Genomic DNA, 16775 nt, shown 5'->3' with positions numbered 1-16775 from the left:
CTCCATATCCGCCCATGCCCACGCTAAAACCAACAGATCTGCATACAGAAAAAAGTCAGTCTTACTCTATGTTAATTTGAAAACTAAAATTTAAGAAAAGCCGAAAAACCGAAATAGAAGCAAAGCACCCTGCAGAGAGGCAGACTGTGAGTTCTTCAAAGAAATGACAAAGTCGTCACCTGCCTGTTGGCTGGGCCAGAGGCCAGCGGTCAGTTATCTTCGTCTGTCGGGAAAGGCTCTCTTAGGAGCCCCCTTGGCAAATAAGATAGAGATAGACAGCCAGGAATTGCCGAATCTCCGTATTCCCACATACTGAGAACACGCTTCAATTATCTGAAATTCACATTTAACGGGGCATCCTGTAGATTTGCTTGCAGAAATCCGGCACCCTACCTTGGGCAAGTCTTCGTGGTCTTTCTTTTTAACCTATTCATCCTTGTCTAGAATATACATCTTTTTCAGTTTCCCAAAGATATCAACTTGCGTTAAAATACTATGTCTAGCTCTTCTTCCTGCCTTGATCCATTAATTCAGCACCTCAATCCCCCTGCCAAAGACGCTGGCCTGGCTCCCTAGTCTGTGCTGCCTGCCCTGGACGTGGGGATGCAAATTATCACAACAAATACTTGCAGGTGTGAAGTAAAGCCTCTATAGCGGAGCATCATAAAACAGAGGAATTCCTCTCCCAGCCAGCCCGGTCCGCTCCCTCACTTTCTCCGCCCTTTGTGGGGCGTATTAAAACGAAAATAAACTTTATGTATGTATATACGTAGCCGCATATGTTGTAGATGCTTCAGATTTCTCTTCTCCCGTGTGGAATCACACGGTATCATGTTCTGCCCCTCGCTGCCAGGACCTGTCTTGTTCCCGTCTGAACCCCCAGGGTGCAGAGGGATGCTGGGTTCGGGGCAGGTGGCCCAGGAATATTTGTAAATAGTGAAGACATTGTTTGGGTGGCTGCTTGGTACTTCATGCCGTGCCCTCTTAGTCAGTAAAGCATCACGTTGTCCCTGGGTCTTTTGCAGTGAGAAAACTTGACCGCAGTGACCTACGTCTGTGTGTCTGTCTAGACGCGGGCTTACTTTAGCGAGTGTCTGTGACATCTGGCTTTCGACTTGGGACATTTTGCCTCCCAGGGGACATCGGAAGGCTCTGGAGACTTTGGCGGGCTGCATTTTGGGAGCAGCCAGAGAGATGCTGCCACCCAACCCCCTGCACTAAGGCGGCCTTAGGACCCATGAGGGCCCCAGAGAAGCACCAGCCCAGGGCCCAGGGCCCTGGGAGGAAGCCGGCTGTGTTTGCCATTGCTCGCTTGGCGAGTGGCTTGGGCCCGATTTTGGCGCGCTATCCTGTGCAGGGCCACCAGGGATGGGGACCATCCCTGCCCTGCGTTGCCAAGCTTTAGGAGGAGGAGGCCCTGCGTACAGGGCCAGAGAGGCTGCCCTGAGTGCCATGGGGGCCCAGAGGAGGGCACAGAGGGAGGGGCTCCCTGGCGGACCCCCGCTCAGTTCCTCTCTGCCCACTTCATTCCCCACCCACCCAGAACATGCCCGGTCCCCCCTCGTCCCTGAGCACCTCTCGCTCTCTGGTCAGCTCTTGTGCGCCCCTGTACCCACACCCAGCTTGGCACCTGCACACCATGGTTGCATCTTAGATGGTTGTCGAATGAACTAATAGATGAAAAAATGAATTGGTTGCTCAAGCCCGGGACAGACGAGGGTGAGGCAAAGAATTTCCAGATGGGAGGCTCCTCTGCAGCCGCAGGCGATGAGGTCAACCTGTTTCATTGACGAGGAAAGGTGTCCGCAGGATGTCGCCCCAAACCAGCCTGATGTGAAGCAAGGGCCGCACAGTCCTCGTTAGGGACCGTGAGGGCTGCACACGCGTGTTTCTGTGGGTCTGTACACGCGTGACGGGCTGGCGTCACAGGCCTGGGACCGTGTACCTCGGACCCCGTGCTTGGTTTGATGCTCTGCTATCCCCATCTGGAAATTCTTTTTTTCTGTCTTTTTTTGCCTTTTCTAGGGCCACACCCCTGCTATATGGAGGGTCCCAGGCTAGGGGTCGAATCGGAGCTGTAGCCGCCGGCCTACACCACAGCCACAGCAACAGGGGATTCGAGCTGCGTCTGCGACCTGCACCACAGCTCACGGCAACACCAGATCCTTAACCCACTGAGCAAGGCCAGGGATCGAACCCACAAACTCATGGTTCCTATACGGATTCGTTAACCACTGCGCCACGATGGGAATTCTTTTTTTTTTTTTTTTTTTTTTTTCCATCTTGCAATTCTTATTCACTTTCGGTCAAGAGGCTCTGCACTTCCGTTTTGCCCTGGGCCCAGCAGATTCTGCGGCCAGTCCTGGTGCCCAGGGATGGCTGGGAGATGGATCCATCCTGCAGGACCCCAGGTGGCCTCTGTGCAGGAGGTGCCGAGGGACACAGTTTTTGCTCTGCACTTGGCTGTTTGCAGATACCAGGTAGTGTTGGCGTAACCTTACCACCCCAAGAAGCCCGGGGGCGGGGAGGGGACCCAGTTCAGAGTCCGTTTTCCCAGATTCTTCCAAGTGACCGTGGCCACATCTTTGATGTTTAAGGACTAACTACCAGGAAGGTGACGTCCAGCCTGGGCAGAAAGTGCCTCCTCCACAGCCCTGGGTGGCTGTTTGAGATGTGGTCCTGGGTCAAGGGGACCTCTGGGCTCACGTGCAGCCCCCACCCCATGTTGGGGGGGGGGCTTGACCCCTGGCTTAGCACATGGGGCAGCCCAGGAGAGAGGCTGGGGGTGTTTGCAGCTCCAAGATGCCGTGGGATCACAGCTGAGAATGCGGCCTTTGGCTTCTGACCCATTTTGGCCTCACCACTGACCCACGGCAAGGCCTTCATCCCGGGAGCCTTGTTCCTCTTTGAAAAGTGACATCACTGGCTTCCTTGCGGGTCCCTGGGGAGGGGTGAGTGGGCCATGAGCACCCTGTCTGCTGTTGGCTGGGGTGGGGGGAGTATTCATTCATTTACTAAGTGGTCATTAAGAGCCCACGAGTGCCAGACACTATAATAGGCGTCCATACTATGTATTAGCAAACACTGTCCCCCAGGGTTCAGCTGATGGGTCATCCCTGCCTCTGTTTTTATTTAATTGTACTTAAGGGAAATTAAGATATAAATCACAGAGTTCCCATTGTGACTCAGTGGTAATGAACCCGACTAGTATCCATGAGGACGTGGGTTCAATCCCTGGCCTCGCTCCATGGGTTGCGGATCCAGAGTTGCCCTGGGCTGTGGTGTAGGAGGCAGACACAGCTCAGATCCCGTGTTGCTGTGACTGTGGTGTAGGCCAACAGCTGCAGCTTCTATCGGACCCCTAGCCTGGGGACTTCCATATGCCACAGGTATGGCCCTAAAAAGACCAAAAAAAAAAAAAAAAAGCTATGATTCACGTAACATGATCTTCACGAGCTAGTGGTTTTTACTACCTCGCCCTGTTGTGCAGCCACCCGCTGTCTAATTCCAGAACACTTCCCCGCCCCCAAAGAAATTCGGTGTCCACTAGCGCTGGTCTCCCTCCCTCCCCGCCCCCTGCCCGGTCCCCGGTCCCTGGCAGCCACTAGTCTACTTTCTGTCTCTGTGAATTTACCTACTCTGGACATTTCATGTGAATGGAGTCATACAGTACGTGATGTCTTGCGACTGGTTCCTTTCACACAGCCTGTTTTCGAAGTTCACCCATGTTGTCACATGGATCCGTCCTTCATTTCTTTTTACGGAGCGTAATAGTCCATTTGTGCCCAGGTACCACGTTGTGTTTATCCTTTTATTGGCTAACGGACATTTGGGTTGTTTCCACGTCCTGGCTATTATGAATAATGCTGCTGTGAACACTTGTGAACCTATGTTTTTAGCTCTCCTGGGTCTATGCCTGGGGTGGAGTTGCTGGGTCACATGAACACTCTGTGTTTAACTCTTTGGAGGAGTTGCCAAACTGTTTTCCAAAGTATCTGCCCCACTTTTATAACCGCATCAGCCGTGCATGAGGGTTCTGCTCTCTCCACATCCTCACCAATACTTGTGTATTGTCTGTGTCTGTTTTAGCCATCGTAGTGGGGGTGAAGTGATATTTCATTGTCGATTTCCATATCCTTGTTTGTTGTTGAAGGTGAACGTCTCTTGTTGCGACATTCGGCGTTGACCTTGAAAGCCTTGATCATTTCTCATACTTGGTGATAGAAGGGGGTTAATCCATTCTTGCCCTCTGAGTGCCTGCCCTATTCCAGGCCCATGACGGCTGGCCACCATGTTCTCTAGTTCTCAAGCCTCTAAAAAAGGGGCAAGAACAACCCTGAGATGGCAACTCAGACTAAACAATCAGAGGTTTATTCCTTTTGGTGGTCGGGGTGAGAATCAAGCTTCAGGACTGGTTTGATCCAGCAGCTCCATGACATCACTAAAGATTGCATGTCTGTCTGTCTCTCTGCTTCCAGGTCAGCCCCATTTGGAAGTGTGGTCCACTCATGGTTGCCAGGTGGTGGCAGTTTCTGACGCTCTCTCTCCATCCCTCCTCCCTTAGTCCTGTCCAGGGATAGAGAGGGTTGCTCTGGACCCCAGACTTGGAAGCTTCCAGGATACCTCTCCTCCATTTATTGGCTAAATGGGGTCATGTACCCATCCCTGAACCAATCATTGTAGCTGGAGGATTGTTGCCGAGTATTAGATCACAGGCTCCACCCCTGTGTTCAGGCTGCAGTCAGTTTAAGGCACAGCTGCCTAAATAAAATTGGGTCGGGCACCAAGAAAGGGAGGTACTGTGAGACAAATGGCATCATCCCATTTTGCAGGTGAGGAAATGGAGGCGCAAGCCCGCAGCTCCACCTCTCTCAGCCCACACAGGCTGACCAGCGGCAGATGTGGGTTTGAAGCCCTGGGAGACCCTCTTCCACGCCCTCTGTCCATCTGCCCCTTTCTCAGCTGCAGCCGTGGGTCCCCACCTTGGCCGTCCTGACATGGGCCAGAGCCAGCCAGACGCCCTCCCTCCGAGGCACAGTGATGGCTCGCAGTGCTTGGATTTACTGGGTCTGGAACAGCATCATGTTTTCAGGGAGGCATTTTTATTTTGCCCTAAAAGCTTTCCAGGGGGGACACAATTCCTTGGGGCTTGGCTTTAATGGTTTCTTTTATAGAATCGTTGTTCAAATTATAGATGAGTGAACTCGAGGAAACCCTGCTCAAGAATGCGGCGGAAGCCAACGTGAACGGGGACAAGGGGAAGCAGTGGTGGGAGGGAGCTCGTCCTTCGCAGCATTTGTTGTCGAACAAGCAAAGCAAACCCATGCTGCCAACCTGGTCCCTGTGGGGCTGGGTTTTGGGACACAGGGTGAAGTGGGTTTCAGATGCAGATGAGCCCGGGGCCTCCGGAAGCAGTGCTGTCACTGCCCTCTGACCCTCCCACACAAGGTGCAGGCACCAGTCTTGTGGTTATGCAGCCTGACATGGGTTCGGATGCAACTTCCAAGCTGGGTGTCCTTGGGCAGGTTATTCAGTCTCTCTGAGCTGTCTTGTCATGAGTGAGATGGGCGTCCTTTGTCCTTCTGCTTTATCTTTCTTTAGAATACTTGTGCCCAGCAGACATGGTATGCGGTATATATTGGCTAGTGGCTCATCGTTACGGGAGACAGTAGCCTGTTCTCAGCCCCCATCGCGCTCCACCCACCGGCAGAGCAGGGGGCGCGGTGACTGCTTCGTCTGCCTAACCGCCCCCCTGCCCCATCTCCAGGGCCCTGTAACTCTGGGCGTCCCCTTCCTCCTCTTCAAGCTCTTCCCACATCCTTCCCCGCCAGCCTCATTCCCAGACCTCTCGGTGCTTGCCCAGCTACATGCCCTCCCCAGATCAGCGCATCCCGTCTCCATGCCGGCGTGGACCACTGCCCTTAGCTGGTGTTTACTGGGCAAAGCTTTGTGCAAAGCTTTGCTGGGAGAAGCATTGGTGTGTTGAGTGGCAGAAGCGGGACCTGAGCCCGGGAAGGCAGGTCCTGGCCCAGAACAGGTCTGCCTCCAAGTCTGTGTGTCCCCCCGGATCAGGAGCCAGGCCCGCTGCCCTCCTGCCCACTTCCCTCTGTCGTCAGATGGGAATTTCAGACAGGAGCCTCTCGTTCCCGCTGTGTTTCGTCCCCTGCCTCTCCCCCACCAGTTCTCCTCCCCACCCCAACTCTGCCTTGGTTTCCCCACCTCCCCAAGGGTACAAGGGACCTTCCTGCATATGCCTTTTTTCGTAACGTCCTGTGAATCTGTAATTACTTCAAAACAAGGCATTGGAAATAAAATACATTCTAAAAGTGGACTTAAAAATGAACCATCGAGGAGTTCCTGTCGTGGCTCAGTGGTAACGAACCCGACTCCTATCCCTGAGGACTCAGGTTTGATCCCTGGCCTCGTTCAGTGGCTGGAGGATCCGACATTGCTGTGAGCTGTGGTGTAGGTCGTAGACACAGCTCAGATCCCCCGTTGCCATGGCTGTGGTGTAGACCAGCGGCTTCAGCTCCAATTTGACCCCTGGCCTGGGAACCTCCATATGCCTCTGGGGCAGCCTTAAAGATACACACACACACACACACACACACACACACACACACACACACAAAAGAACCATCGAGAATCGAACCATTTATGGCCACCTCTGCCCCCACTGCCCGGAGTCCATGCCCCGTCACCTCTCCCTGGACTGTCCCATTTCTGTCTTTGACCCCTGCAGTCCAGGCTCCAGGGGGGGCCTGGGTGTCTTTCACAAACAAGCAAGTTGCCTGCTCCTTAGCTGACTGCCTGTGGTTCCACTTCCTGCAGAGGCTGAGTGTGTTCTGGGGCCTATGATGGCAGAACTTTATTCTTTCCCAGTCAGGAGGCTGGAGATCTCAAACCAGGGTGTCCCTGCTCTCCTTGTGACCAGACACACACCAGTTGCGCGCGCGTGTGTGTGTGTGTGTGTGTGTGTGTGTGAGACCTTTTTCTTTTTTTTTTCTTTTTTTTTTTTTGTCTTTTGTCTTTGTTGTTGTTGTTGTTGTTGCTATTTCTTGGGCCGCTCCCACGGCATATGGAGATTCCCAGGCTAGGGGTTGAATCGGAGCTGTAGCCACCGACCTACGCCAGAGCCACAGCAACGCGGGATCCGAGCCGCGTCTGCAACCTACACCACAGCTCACGGCAACGCCGGATCGTTAACCCACTGAGCAAGGGCAGGGACCGAACCCGCAACCTCATGGTTCCTAGTCGGATTCGTTAACCACTGCGCCACGACGGGAACTCCTGTGAGACCTTTTTCTAAGGACACAGTCATTGCAATAGGACCCACCCTAATCCAGTGAGACTTTAACTAATTGCAAAGATGCTCCTTTCAGATAAGGTCACACATCCTGAGATTCTGGGTGGCCATGAACCTGGGGGACACTGTTCAATCCAGGAAACAGTGGAGGCAGAGAACCAGCCAAGGTCCACAGGACCCTGCGTTGTTTGGGCCCCCCCACTGTCCCCACCCCTCTTCTCACCCTCAGTCTCTCCCCGAGCGTGCAGTCAGTCTCCCCACTACTCCTGGAACAACCCCACTTCCATCTCCAGCTTTTGTGGTGCCCTCTGCCTGGAGCGCCCTCTCCCCTGACATCCAGGGGCTCCCTCCCTCCCTGCCACCCGGCTCTCTGCTCAGATGGCCCCTCCGTGCAGAAGGCAGCAGTCCCTAGGGCTGCCTGTTCCCACCCTCCTTGGCACCAAGCAGGACTGCCCCCACCCCTTGGGCTTAGGTAGATCACATGACCTGATGTGGCCAATGAGAAGTGAGTGGAACAGCAGCCTGTCCTGCAAACTCGAGTCCCACCCCTCCCCTGTCTGCAAGCACAGGTGTCACCTGGTCTGTCTGCCCCGTGTGTTTGCTGCCCACCTTCCCCACCAGCATGCACACCCAGGGCCCAGGGAGTTTCCTCTCTGTGGTACCCGCTGTGTTCCAAGCTCCTAAAACCTTCTGGCGTCGGGACACTTGTGATGGACGAGTGGTGAGGGCGTGGGTGAACTGTGAGGCTTGCGTCCCCACTAACTGCCTCTCCTGTGCCTTTGACTGCTTCCCGTCTAGGGCAGAGCATCAACCCCAAGTTGGCGGGCCTGATTGGGCGGCAAGGGCCCCAGAACAAGCAGCCCTTCATGGTGGCCTTCTTCAAGGCCACCGAAGTCCACCTCCGCAGCACCCGCTCCACGGGTGGCAAGCAGCGCAGCCAGAACCGCTCCAAGACGCCCAAGAACCAGGAAGCCCTGCGGGTGGCCAACGTCGCAGGTATGCCCGGGCGGGAGGGTCGGGCCCGCCCGCGGGACCCCGGCCAAGGCATGACTCGAAATCCACGCCTGTGCTCAACAGATGGTTCTGGACCCAGTGCAGCCGGAGGCACGACCCCCAAGTCCCTTCCTGCACGGAGTGCACCAGCTTCACCGTAGAAACGGTGCCATAAATTCATTTCGAATGCAAGTGGCAAAACACGAGTCTAGCAAGACCCCAATCCTGCAAATTTCTAAACAGACAAAACAGTAAATGAGGGAAAACTGAAAATATGCGTGGGAGGAAAGACTCCACGCCAGCCACTGACCCGTGGGCATGAGGCTGCCCGGGGAGGGGCGAGGGGGAAATTCGGGGCTTTGCTGTAGCTTTCATTTTATTTCTTCAAGGAAAAATCACTTGAAACTCCTGGCAGGTCTCAACAATTGGCTGAATATGGGCGGGAGGGTTTTTTGCGAAGGCTTCCTGGCTCTGGGTTCATTGAGCCGGAAGAGGCCTGGGGTGGGGAGGTGAGAAGGGGGGCGGGGAGATGGCAGAACAGCCCCACCCTCAGAGTCACCTTATATTGTCCACGGCTTCTTCGCCTCACCTGGCCAATTTTGACACTTCCGTTCATTTTTCCTTTTCCAGGGGGAGAAAAAGTATGATTCTGTGGCTGGTGTCGCTTTTAAGAGCAGGGCTCCCTGCTGGCTGCTGCTGGCTGGTCTGCAATGGCTCCAGAGTTTGTGGGCAGAGATTTTGTACAAATTCTTTTCTGGCAGGTGCATCCACTCTTTTTTAGGCAACTCAAAGGGGACCTGTGATTCCCCCAAATTAAAAACCAACCGGATCCCTTCATCTGTATTGGGAGCCTCCTCTATGCTGGCCACTTGGGGGAGGGGGTTTGACAGTGAAAGCCCAGCCACGGGCTGGAGGGGCAAGTGGCCGCCACTCACAGCCACACCAGCAGGCCGGGGAGTCAGGAGACGGTGACGAGGACTCTTTAGGGGGTGGGTCAGTGAAGACCTCCCGGCAGAGAGCTTGAGGGCCAGCTGGTGCCACGAGGCCAGGCTGGGTGGGCTGGAGACCAGCGCTCCAGGCAGTGGGGCCTGCAGGTGTGAGGCCTGGGGAGGGAGGTTTCGTGGCAGCTTGGGTGGGGGCAGGGGGAGAGGCCATGTGGCTGGGACGCGTGGGGAGGGTGGGGCTGGGGAGTGAGCAGGGCCAAGTGTCCTCTCTCGGAGCCGCATCCTGAGTTTTGAATTTCATCCAAATCAAATTTGGAAGGCTTTGCAGCGTTTCAAGCTGTGATGCGGGGCGGGGTTGATAAGAAGCTTGTTCTGGCTGCTCTGAGCACGGGGTGAGGGGGGAGCAGCAGGGCGGGGCGCTCAGGGAGGGTCGTGTGGGGAGTCCTTAGAGGCTTTTCCTCATCAATCAGTAGGAAGGGCTGGCAAACTTCATCCCTGCAAAGACTCCTGTTCTCAGGGTCTGTTGGGTTAAGGAAGTGGGGGGACCTGGTCTCAGAATCTTAGCGTTGGACACCCAGTCCCCCCACCACGTCCCACCAAACCCCCCTCAATCGCCACTTACATCACCCCCGGGCCAGGGCTCTCACCACCGCACGTGGCAGCTGTTCGGCCTGGCTTGAGGTCTGCCTCCTTCTCTGGATTTCCACTTCTTGGCCCTGCTTGAAGTTCCCCGGGAAGTTTAGTGCCTGGACCGCTCTGCAGGCTTCGTAAACCCCAATCCCTGAGTGAGTGTGGCTGTGCACACACGCCCACCCCGTTTCAAGTGCTGGGCTGGGAGTCCCGCTGCCGGGCCACACAAGTCGGCGCCCCTGGTGCCGGGGGACACGCCAGCGTGCCTGCAGGCCGCCCCCGCCCCCCAGAGGCCTCGGACTGCTCTTCAGACGGCGCGGTTTGGGGATTGAGAAACTGGGTTCCACTTCCTTCACCCCACCCACGTTTGGCCCCAACTCCCTGGTCACTAGCCATCTCGCCAGATGACCCATGCGGGTGGAGCCGAGTCCCAGCACCAGTTCTGACTTGTTAGCTGTGCAGGCCAGGCTTGCGGAGGTGTAGGAAGCGGCCTGTCGGCTCCTGCTTGCCCGCCCGCTGCTGCAAGGGCGGAGGGGGCAGGGCCCGAGGGACAGGGCAGCTGGGCGCCTGCTTCCTGAGCATCTTTCCTTCTCTTTTCTCATCTCTCTGCTACGAAGAAGTCAGAGTGAATTAGGGGTTCCCACTACTCCCTCCCAGAGCAGCCACGTTCCAAGGAGACCTAGAGGAGACAGGTGTCTGGGGCCCCTGATGGCAGGGCCAGTCCCCTGCCCCCGATAGTGACATGCCAACAACTAGCTTCATGAGCTGCTCTGGGCCTTGGTCTGCTGGGCCTTGGGTTTTGACGTCAAGCCAAATATCATTGCTTCGTTTTAAGAAAGGGTTGGGCAAGGTGGCACTCAGGCCACCAACTCGCCCTTCCTCTGCTCGTGGCAGACATTACTAAGCAATCATGGCGCTTTCTTCTCACTCAGCCCTCACATAGCTTCAGAGTAATGTTGGCACTCGACATGCAGCTTCTTTGCTACACCCGTAGCCCAAACTAATGTGCTCAGAGCTGTGTCCTGTTCAGGCTGCCTCGTGCTATGTCCCAGGGAAGGAGGGGGAGAAGGCCTGAGGGGTTGACGTTGCTACCTGGGGCCACAGGTGTGGTCTCACAGTGATGGATTCCGCTCAGTGTCTGTGCCTCCCAGATGGTGCAGTGAATGGCCCAGGAGGTGGCTCAGGCTCTTCTCTGATGGTTCCCTTGACCTTGGCCTTGACCTTTGCATGCCAACAACCACCCAGCCCTCCAGCAGCCCTGCTCCCCAGAGCTGGTTTTCTCTCTCACAGCCCTCAGGCTAGGTCCCCAGGTGGGAAAGGGGGACGCAGGACTCCCCATCACGGCTCCATCCTCCCTGCCCCCTCCGCACTGCCAGCCGCTGACCCCAGCTCCGCCTCCTCGTGCCTGGAAGGCTCCAGGGCCCAGCCACCCATCCCTCTACCAGCCACCTCTCCTGTCCTGGTCCTACCTAGCCCTCCCACCCAGCCAACCCCGACCTCCTGCTGGACTCTCCCCTCCTGGGTTCCCCCCTGGTCCTCCTCTCGTTTCCTTTGCTTCTTACACAGACTTCACTTCCTCAGCGGGCCCAGGTTAGCGCCCATCCCGGAGCAGCACCCACACGCCCTTCCTGGCCTCCTGGCCTCCCTTAGTCCCCGCGCTGCCCAGGCAGACGGAACGTAATCTGTGTACTCGTTCGGTTATCATCTGCCTCTCTCGCTGGAAACTAAGCCCCTCGATGGCAGGGGTTTGTTTTGTTCACACTTTTAGCTCCAGTGCCTAAAACAGCATCTGTAAACTCACAGACACTCAGGAAGGACTTGCATCAGTGAATGAATGAACGGATGGTGTGCTGCGCACCCAGCCCTACTCGGGATCTCAGGGCCTACACTTCTAGAGTCTACACCTGCACCCAAGCTCACTTCCACTCCCTCACTGGGGTGACCGTCATAGGTGGGACCCACTGGGATGGCTGGCTGCAGGTGACGGAAGCCCAGGGCCAGTGGCTTGGAGCATTGGGAAGGCGGTGTTGGGTTGGGGGGGCGGGTTCGTCTTTCCACCCCAGCCTCACCATCCACACTGGCTTCACCTCAAGGCTTTGGATTCCCGTTGCCATAGCTCTTCCCAGGAGGAGACGACCAGCTCTTCCCGTGGGTCTTTCTTGGGCCCAAGGAGACTTTTTCCAGTGGCCCCACCTGTGCCTCCACCTGTGTCCTTAGATTGGGCCACTTGCCCTTTACCTGAACTGACACCGTGCTCCTCGGGACAGGAGGTGAGCTCCTGAACTCAGGACTGGGCTCTAAACTCATCATTGGCAAGGGCTGGGGTTGCCATGATGACCCCAGGCTCCTGGGAGGACCACCCGCCAGGCCATCAGAGAGAGCCGCTGGGCTGGGGAGCCGAGCGCAGGTCTGGTGAGCAGGCAGCCCCAACTCATCTCCTGGGCTCTCCTCGAGGTCCTGCGAGAAGTTCTTGGGCCCCTCACCCAGAGTGTTCCTTTCCTCTGGGGACACTTGGGCCGTGAGGAGGCCAGGGCAGTGGAAGAAGCTCAGGCGTGGGGCCCTCCCTTACGTGTGTGTTCACTCCGCAAGTCCTGGTGGCCTTGGACTTGGAAGTCCAACGATGCTTTCACAGGGCCCTTTTGAAGAGGTGACGTTTGAGCAAGGCTTGACTATCAAGTCGGAGCCAGACATACAAAGATTCTGAGAAGGAGCATTCCAAGCAGAGGAAAGAGCAGGTGCAAAGGCCCTGAGGTCAGGATCGTCTTGGCAGCACATTCATGGTGTGGAAAGAAGGCTGGCGGGACTGGAGCTTGGTGGTTGATGGTTTGGGAGCCAGGGCCATGTGGGGCCTTGCAGGCCAAGGATAGGAGCTGAGACATTGCTCTAAGTGTGATAGAAGGCCTCTGGGAAGTTCTAGGTGGAGGAGAGACAAGTTGTGGTTAAGGAAAGATGAATCCCCCTAGCTTTGGGGCTCAGGGAAGATTGTGCAGTGGCGACAGTCGGGGGTGGGGAGGTGCGGTGGAGGGGAGAACGATAGAAAAGAGACATAGACACAGGGCGACAGAGAGAGAAACAGATTTCTGCATGTTTACAAGCACTCAGTTCCTAACCTCAAATGCCTACAAACTTTTCATACTTCTGGAAAACCCCAGGGCATAATTTTCATTCTTTGGGTTTTTCTGGAAGGTCAGTGGGATCTGACTTTGGCCCTCTCATTCCTTCTTGGTGGCTGGGGCTTTGTCGCAGGCCCTGTCTGCATCCCCTCTTGCCCCGGGCAGAGCGCTAAGCCTCGGGTGGGGGGCTGGCCCCACGGTGGGGGGAGGTTGAGGGGAAGCGGTCCCCCTGATTGGGCTCTTGCAGCCAGCGTGGTGGGCTCTGGTTAGAGATGGACCCTCCCATGGGGAAGCTGGGCAGATGTCAGCCTCCAAACGAGAGAGAACAGAGAGAGCTGGCAGCTAAGGCTGCGTGAGAGGGTTGGGGCACTGCTGCCTCCCTCCCGGAGGCTGTTTGCTGAGGATTGAGGCTGCAGGTGCTTGAACGGCTATTTTGTCAGGAAAGCCACCATCCCACTTTCAGCGTTTGACGGTGTTCACACCACTGCCTTGGACAGAGGAGGCTTTAATGCGGGTGTGTTTCCTTTTCTTTTCCGCTCTTCTGCTCCTCCCGTCCTTGTCAAAGCAGAGAACAGCAGCAGTGACCAGCGGCAGGCCTGTAAGAAGCATGAGCTCTACGTCAGCTTCCGGGACCTGGGCTGGCAGGTGAGTGGAGGTGGCAGCTGGCTGTGGGCTCCCCCGTGCCCCCTCCCCACGGCAGGGGGGCTTCATTCCATATGTGCAGTGAGCCGTGATTCTCACCTACGTCGGTATCGAGACTGACTCCAGCATCAAGACTCCACGGTCAAGAGCCCTAATTAGGAGAGAGGATTTAGGGTCCGGCTCTAGGGCTGCCTCGTGAAACCCAAGAGCAGCTAGAACCAGAAACCCACACGCTGTGCGCTATGAACCTCATTCTCCACGTGAACCCCATTTCCACTCTGCGCTGGCTGCTTCTCGCGGACGTGGCTCCCTTGCTCTGCCCTGTCTACCCCTCCTTCCCCTCCTGTGATTCAGGTTCCCAGGGAAGGTGTTCCCATCATGGCTCAGTGGTAATGAACCTGACCAGTAGGCATGAGGACCAGGTTCGATCCCTGGCCTCGCTCAGTGGGTTAAAAGATCCAGCCATTGTCACGAGCTGTGGTGTAGGTCGCAGACGTGTCTCGGATCCCAGGTTGCTGTGCCTGTGGTGTAGGCCAGCAGCTGCAGCTCCAATTTGACCCCTAGCCTGAGAACTTTCATAAGCCGTGGGTGTGGCCCTAAAAAGACCAAAGGGGGAAAAAAAAAACCAAGATTCCCAGGGAAGGCACTGATTGGCCTAGCTCAGGTCAGGTGCTTGTCCCTGAACCAATCATCAGTTTTAGGGGCGGGATCATGTTACAGGGCCACAGCCCCCCCTCTGGAATCATTTGACTGGAGCAGGGCAAGGATGGGGGGGTGAATCCTAGAAAAAGCATGAAGGTCAAAGGATCTTGCAACTATTCATGGGTGCCTATGTGGTTCCAGGCCCTTTTCTAGGCACCGGAGATGCTGCCTTGGGTGTAGCAGTGAACCTGCCCTCATGGAGCCTGAGCACCTGCCCTGGTTTTGTTGTCCCCTCAGCAAGCTGGTAGCTCAGGTCCCAGATTTGCCCTCAGGGCGCTTGTGCCCACAGCCAGCTGGGTGCTCTCCTGCGATTCTGTCAGCACTCCTACGACAACAGCCATGGTCTGAGGGGTGCCAGGCCGTGCTTACGTTCTAGTGCCAGAACAAAGCCCCCAGATGCCCTTGGGTCACTGAGGATGTCCTTCTCGCCAGAACGTTTCTGTGCGAACCCCGCCACATGCATCCTTTGTCGAGCAGCACGTGTGGTCCAGGCACCCCTGTCACCTGCCTCCCGGGTGGGTGAAGTGAGGCCCAGAGGTTTGGTTTAAAGCAAACCGCCCATGTGTTACCACTTTGTAGGGGTGAGGTTGATGCCACCCTGTCCTGTGCCGCTTCCAATGAAGAGCAAGCGTCCATTCCGGGCTCAGCCCAGCCCCATGGTCGTCCCCTCATGTTGCCGTCTGCTGGGGCCACGAAAGGCTCTGCTGCCTGTTTCCCCTGCCTCTGCAGGAGCCCCAGCCGCCCGGGAGGAGGTGGGCCGTGCCTCTGACCTCAGGGGCCTCGGAGTCTGGCCCACAGGAGGCGGGTTTCAGCCCTGCCGCTCCCACCCTCCCCTCAGCACGCCCCCCACGGCCTCCCCTCTCTCCCGCAGGACTGGATCATCGCGCCCGAAGGCTATGCCGCCTACTACTGCGAGGGGGAGTGCGCCTTCCCACTCAACTCGTACATGAACGCCACCAACCATGCCATCGTGCAGACGCTGGTGAGTGAGGCCTGGTGCCGTCTGGGGTGAGGTCAGCTGGCGGGAGCGAGGCCTCCAGATCCTGCCCTGGGCTCCTGTGAGCTGGCCCACGGCAGAGCTCTGCCCATGGCCACATGGTGACTCTCTGGAGCCCCGGGCACTTTTGCTTTTGTGGGCCTTTCCTCCATGAAATGAGATTAAAAATGGCATTTAATAACGTGCCTGTATAACCTTCATGCATGATCTTTAACCCCAAAGTTCATGTAGTTCTCCTAATTTTAAAAGAAATTAGAATGCTTTCATGGGCTCCTAAAGGTGTATTGGGCAGAGATCATTGTGCCTCATGACAAAGTGGCCCTGGCCCCGGCTCCATCTGGGTACCGCTGTTCCTGGCTGTCGGCATCCACGCCCACAGGCTTCCCCCACCCCGTCCCCCAGCGTCGGAGCTTCCCCTCGGTGGGCAGTCTTGAGAGCTCATTCCCTCCCAGAGCGCCTGTCTTTGCCTCCTCGCCTTGAACTTCACGGCTCAGCCATTCAGTGATGTTTATTGAGCACTGCATGTAGACCCCACACTGGGAACTGGGGACACCGCAGGGAAAAGCACACAGGGAACAGCACCGATGAGGACGCTGCCCTCAGAGCCTCATTTTCCAGGGGAGGAAACGGTCAAGTAAGCAAATGAGGAAACTTGAGGGAAAGGGAGGGGAAGTGATAGGAAGATGGAAGGACAATGAGACAGAGATGAGGGATGATGGGAAGAGGTGAGGGACATGGGACAGAGGTGAGGGATGATGGGACAGAGGTGAGGGATGATGCGACAGAGGTGAGGGACATGGGACAGAGGTGAGAGATGATGGGACAGAGGTGAGGGGTGATGGGACAGACGTGAGGGATGATGGGAAGAGGTGAGGGGACATGGGATAGAGGTGAGGGGTGATGGGACAGAGGTGAGGGATGATGGGAAGAGGTGAGGGACATGGGACAGAGGTGAGGGGTGATGGGATAGAGGTGAGGGGTGATGGGACAGAGGTGAGGGGTGATGGGATAGAGGTGAGGGGTGATGGGACAGAGGTGAGGGGTGATGGGACAGAGGTGAGGGGTGATGGGACAGAGGTGAGGCTACCATGGGGCTCTGAGAGCCTTCACTGGGTCCTTGGGGGATTCCGTGATGGTGAGATCAATACTCTTAACAGCTGCCCAGCGACACTCAAGACCTGTTATTCTTACCACTTTACCAACAACAATGCTGGTATTGGTTAGGGACTTGGTTCTTAGAACCTGAGCTTCCGAGAGCTTGGTAGATACTTGCTTGCTGTGAACATTCTCTAGGCCTTTCCTGACAACTGGTCAACCTCCTCGGCATGAATACTTCTAAGCACAGAGAGCTCACTACCCAGGCCACCCCCTCTATCCTGCAGGTCTCTTTGCTCCGGAGCTCTGCGTTTCATTTTGTTTTGTTTGTTTGTTTGTTTGGTGGGGTTTTG

General features: G+C 56.3%; 1 protein-coding gene across 5 annotated transcripts in view; it reads left to right on the top strand.

Annotated features, from left to right (window-relative positions):
• The window catches only part of BMP7 (bone morphogenetic protein 7), a 108747-nt gene that overhangs the window by 69889 nt on the left and 22083 nt on the right, over positions 1-16775 (top strand). For 4 of the 5 annotated variants that reach the window (XM_021077320.1, XM_021077319.1, XM_005673045.3 and 1 more), the window contains exons 4-6: positions 8105-8302; positions 13555-13631; positions 15202-15312. In XM_021077320.1, coding sequence (XP_020932979.1) covers positions 8105-8302; positions 13555-13631; positions 15202-15312 — 386 coding nt within the window. The remainder of the gene's footprint in view (positions 1-8104; positions 8303-13554; positions 13632-15201; positions 15313-16775) is intronic. The other variant, NM_001105290.1, reaches the window with a different exon arrangement.

This window comes from Sus scrofa, chromosome 17 (assembly GCF_000003025.6).
Source record: "Sus scrofa isolate TJ Tabasco breed Duroc chromosome 17, Sscrofa11.1, whole genome shotgun sequence".
NCBI classification, from domain to species: domain Eukaryota; kingdom Metazoa; phylum Chordata; class Mammalia; order Artiodactyla; family Suidae; genus Sus; species Sus scrofa.
This window is presented reverse-complemented; position numbering and strand designations above follow the sequence as displayed.